The sequence below is a fragment of the Lucilia cuprina genome, chromosome 2 (assembly GCF_022045245.1).
Source record: "Lucilia cuprina isolate Lc7/37 chromosome 2, ASM2204524v1, whole genome shotgun sequence".
In the NCBI taxonomy this organism is placed as follows: Eukaryota; Metazoa; Arthropoda; class Insecta; order Diptera; family Calliphoridae; genus Lucilia; species Lucilia cuprina.
Window position 1 is genome coordinate 67,374,887 of NC_060950.1, and position 5,600 is coordinate 67,380,486.

General features: G+C 29.4%; 1 protein-coding gene across 1 annotated transcript in view; it reads left to right on the plus strand.

The window, feature by feature from the left end:
* The window catches only part of LOC111687184 (CD63 antigen), a 6,281-nt gene extending 1,728 nt beyond the window's left edge, over positions 1–4,553 (plus strand). The window contains exons 2-4 of the mRNA XM_046956177.1: positions 2,708–3,125; positions 3,986–4,216; positions 4,298–4,553. Of these exons, the coding sequence (XP_046812133.1) occupies positions 2,708–3,125; positions 3,986–4,216; positions 4,298–4,375 (727 nt within the window). The 3' untranslated portion in view covers positions 4,376–4,553. The remainder of the gene's footprint in view (positions 1–2,707; positions 3,126–3,985; positions 4,217–4,297) is intronic.
* The last annotated feature ends 1,047 nt before the right edge of the window (positions 4,554–5,600 follow it).

Consider the following 5,600-nt stretch of genomic DNA (forward strand, 5'->3'; position numbering starts at 1 on the left):
GTTCTGTTCTAGTTCTGTTCTAGTTCTGTTCTAGTTCTGTTCTAGTTCTGTTCTAGTTCTGTTCTAGTTCTGTTCTAGTTCTGTTCTATATCTGTTCTAGTTCTGTTCCAGTTCTTTTCCACTTCTGTTATGTTCTAGTACCGTTCCAGTTGTTTCAGATGATAAGAGGAAATGTTGACAAGGGACTTTTTATTAAGACCGAAAATTTATTTTGTTTGATTAATTGCATGGTGCTCTCAGAGATAAGTAACTTTCTGAATTTCGAGAGATACAATTGTGGCAGTAAATGAAATTTTACTTTGCTTAATTGTTTATGTTCACTGGGGACAGAAAATTTGTGAAAGTTTCGTTTCGTTTTTGAGGAGTGGAATGAATATTAGTCATAATATTAAAATACACTTAAATTTAATTTATTTTTAATAACTTACCATAAATACTAAATTAAAAGCAAATAATACATATTTAATGCAATTTGCACTACCCGTCAGCAGAGACATTTTGTAATTCCAATTTTATATCTGTAAATATGAAAAATTTCTAGATTAATATAGAAATTTGTAAAATTTCATTAATGTTAGTTTACTTTGTACTAAATAATAATTTTTTTAGTAATTTTAATACTATTGATTTTAGGTCTTTTACTTTTAAACGTATTTACTTAAATAACAGGGCACAAAATAAATTCAACATTTTAGCAACATTTTTCCATTTATTCCAACTCTAATCAATTGATATACTTTTTTTCGTTGTCATATCTTAAAATATTAATAATAATAAAAGTAGAATATAATATAACAGGGCAACTGAAATGTTAATATAATGTATTTTTTTTCATAAATACCAGTAAAAGAATTCACTAAAAGATGGTGAATACTGGAATTTTATTATACATACTAAAGGTTTAAATGTGAAATCTCTTTAAATCGAGAATTTATCGCAAATTTTTATACCCTACACCACTATAGTGGGGAGGGTATTATACGTTTGTGCTGATGTTTGTAACATACAAAAATATTGGTCCAATACCCACCTTAAAGTATACCGATCGATTCAGAATCATTTTTTGAGTCGATTAAGACATGTCCGTCCGTCCGTCCGTCTGTCCGGCTGGCTGGCTGTCCTTGTAAACCTTGTAAGCAAGGTACAGGCCGCAATTTTCAAGATAATTTGATGAAATTTGGACCAAGCATGTTTATTGGCACAAGGACGAAGCCTATTGAAAATGGTTGAAATCGGTCCATTATTTCACCTAGCCCCCATACAACCGTACCTCCCGATTTGAACTTTTTATGCTATAATTACGTCAAATATTCTGCTATCTCTCTAAAAATTGGCACAAATAAGTTTTATAAAAGTATAAATGATACTGCAGATTTTCGTAAGGATCGGCCTATATTTGACCCTAGCCCCCATACAAACCCCCCTTCAAAAAATGACTTAAACGTCTAAAATTGACTCGTAACCATTTGTATCGCAACGAAACTCAACAAAACTAACTGTTATTTAGAAATATATCCTTTTCCCAAATTTACAGAGGATCGGCCCATATTTGACCTATATAGAGCCTTATTTAGAAATTTTAGTTTTTTATCAATAAATGGCTTAAATATTTTGGAATTATGGTAATATTCAACATAAAAGTTTCTTTACAAAAAATAAAAATTTTAAAAATATACTCATGGTGTAGGGTATTATATGGTCGGCCATGCCCGATTATACTTTCCTACTTGTTCTTTATAGAACAGAGTATTTAGGGTAAAAGTGATTCGTCGCAAACTGTTATTTTCTCTTTTTTAAATCACAAAAATTTCGATTAGATATTCTTCTGAAATACATTGGACTTTTTCTATCGAAATCACATATAAACCTACAGATTAGAAAAAACATATTTTAATTTATTATACTTGCCAAATATTTGAATTTAACAGAGACAAAAAAAACATTAAATTAACTAATTACTTAGTTAAGTTGAAATAATGAATGTTTTTTTTAATATTCAGTTAAATTTTTTCTGTTTACTTTTTAATAAATTTCACATTGTTAGACGCATTTTTGTACAATTGATTTTGATTTATTGTGACATAAAACTGATAAGTATTAGTCTAGAAATGTTCTTTGTTTATATTTATATATTTATAAAATTTAATATTTATACTTATTTAGATAAAATATCAAAAATATTCAATAAATCTAGAATAATTAACAAACTTAAGTTCAACAGAAATTCCATTTAAATAGTTAAAGCTTTTTTAATTTAGAATAAACTGTTATACTTGAGTTCTAGAACAGAACTAGAGCAGAACTAGAACAGAACTAGAACAGAACTAGAACAGAACTAGAACAGAACTAGAACAGAACTAGAACAAAACTAGAACAGAACTAGGACAGAACTGGAACAGAAATATAACTGAAATAGAACAGAAGTAGAACTAGATTAGAATTAGAACAGAACTATACTTCCCTTTCTTCAGTTTCATCCTAAAGGTTTTCGTAAGTCTTCTTTAGATTAATTTCGCTTTTTCGATGACTAATTTTCGTTATAATAACAACACATTCTAATGATAACAATTAACTTCTGTTAATCAATCTTTCCTATTTGATTACTGTTATCAAATAAATCTTTGTTCTTTTAATTGAAAGTACAGAAATTTTCTTTTTTAATGAATCACTTTTACCCCACCCACTCGAACTGTGTTTAAAATTAAAGAAATTATAATTTTGAAATTATTAAAATTTTTATTTATTTTTCCATTTTACAGTTAACCGGCATAATTTTAATAGCCGTGGGCGTTGCAGTCGCTACCGTCTATACTGAATATGAAATATTTTTAGTATCAAAATTCTTTTCGATACCCACATTCTTAATTGTTATCGGTTCTTTCATCATTGTCTTCGCATTCTTCGGTTGTTGGGGTGCTTTGAAGGAAAACTATTGTCTCATTTTGACTTTCTCCGTTTTGTTGGGTTTGATCTTTATTTTGGAATTGGCAGCTGGCATTAGTGGTTATGTCTTGAGATCAGATGCCGAGAATTTAATTGATAAAAGTCTAACCGATTCCCTGGCAAAGTATGATCCTGTAAAAGTTACTGATGTTACAGTCTTATGGGATTATGTACAAAGAACGGTAAGTTTAGAAAATCAACCAAAAAACAAAAACACTGTAAACACAAGTATGAATTTATAGTCAGACATTGCCGTCCATATGATACCCTACACCAGTCAGTATGTTAAAATTGTGGATTTTTTTATATAAAGCATTTAATTTGTTTTATTGTGAATTTTTTTACTTATTGTTGACAAAAAAGAGATTTTGTACAAGAGGACTCATAGGGGAAAAGGGGTAAATATGGTCCTATCCATTATAAATTTTGGTAGATGAATTTCAATTTCGTCTACTTCAAAGTCATTTATGTAGATTTTGATCGTTTTATTAGTAATTATAAGTTAATTTTGACCTTCAAGTCATTTTCTGAAGGGGAGTTTGTATGGAGGCTAGGGCCAAATGAGGCCCGATCACTATAAAAATTAGTATTGTCATTTATCGTTCTATAAAAATAATTTTTGATGATTTTTGTTGACATTATAAAACATTTAACGTAATTGTGAGCCTAAAGGCCCGATTCGGGGGGTACGGTTGTATGGGGGCTAGGAGAAATAATGGACCGATTTCAACCATTTTCAATAGCGTTCGTAATGGAACCAAAAAAAGGGTATGTGCCAAATTTCATCAAATTATCTTGAAAATTGCGACCTGTAGCGTGCGCACAAGTTTTACATGGACACACAGACAGACGGACGGACGGACAGACGGACATAGCTAAATCGACTTAGAAAGTGATTCTGAGCCGATTGGGTCTTACTTTAAGGTGGGTCTAGGACCAATATTTTTGGGTGTTACAAACTTTAGCTCAAACGCATAATACCCTTCCCACTATAGTGCTGTAGGGTATAATAACCAATCATACTTTAACTATGTAATTTCAGTTCCAATGTTGTGGAGTTAAGGACTTCAATGATTGGCAACCCTACTTCAAAGAGGAACTACCCCTATCCTGCTGTTCTATACCCAATGGTATTGTGGGTAATTTTAGTTGTAGCGTTACCAATGAAGATACCAACCGTTACAAACTTGGTTGTCTAACTGAATTCTCTAACTTTATTGCTGCTCATGCTGTTAGTTTGGGTGCTGCTGGTATTGTCATTGCCATTATTCAGGTTTGTATATATTTATATATGGCTCTTTCTAGAGATTTTTTTCATTTACATTATTTTTATATCTTCTTTTTGTTTTAACAGTTCTTTGGCGTTCTCTTCGCTTGTTATATTGCTCGTGAGATTAAGATTCGTAATGGCATCACTGGTTTTACGGGTTAAGACTTTGGAAGTTCGGAAAAACTTTCAAATTATTAGTCAGTTATTGCTTTTTAAGTTTTACTAAAGTTTTTTTTTATTTATTAAAATCTTAATTAATGTGTTGCAAAATATTTTTGTAAATGCTTTTAAACGAAATAATAAAGAATATAAAAATAAATCATGAACAATGTTTCAAGAACATATGTTTTAATTATTTATAGAAAATAGGTTTTCAAATGCAATTGCAAAAAAAGATAAAAGATTACTTCTACGATCACATCATTAGGTTCAAACTACATTTTACCCCTTTTACGATAACTTTTTGTAAAAAAGTTGCTTTCTTTTATAAAAAAAATAGAAAAGCTTTCTTCTATAAAAGTTTTCTTCAATGAAAGTTCCTTTTAGAAAACTTATATATCAATAAAAGTTTTTATTGTAAAGTGTTATTTTCATAAGAAAGCTTCAGTAGAAAGTTTCATTTCTTTAAGAAAGGTTTAATTTTCCCTAATAAATGTTTCCAAAAAAGCCTATAGAAGATACTTTTTCTATGGGAAACGTCTCTCTTTCTGTAGAAAAGTATCTCTCTACAAGAGACTAACTTATACATCAATAAAAATTTTTATTAACCAACTAACTAAACTAGAGAATTTTCTTAAGAAAGCTTCAGTAAAAAGTTCCATTTCTTTAAGAAAAGTTTCTATTCTCTCTAATAAATATTTCCTAGAAAAGTCTATAGAAAAAGTGTCTCTTTAGAAGAGACTCTTTCTATGGGAAACGTCTCTCTTACTGTAGAAAAGTGTCTCTATACAAGAGATTAACTAACTGTCTCACTTTTATAAAAGTTTAGAAAAGCTTTCTTCTATAAAAGTTTTCTTCAATGAAAGTTCCTTTTAGGAAACTTATATATCAATAAAAGTTTTTATTGTAAAGTTTTATTTTTTTAAGAAAGCTTCAGTAGAAAGTTTCATTTCTTTAAGAAAGGTTTAATTTTCCCTAATAAATGTTTCCAAAAAAGCCTATAGAAGATACTTTTTCTATGGGAAACGTCTCCCTTTCTGTAGAAAAGTATCTCTCTACAAGTGACTAACTAACTGTTTCTTTAGGAAAATGTTGTTCTATAAAAAAGTGTCTTTTAAAACAACAAACAAACTAACAAACTAACAAACTAACAAACTAACAAACTAACAAACTAACAAACTAACAAACTAACAAACTAACAAACTAACAAACTAACAAACTAACAAAC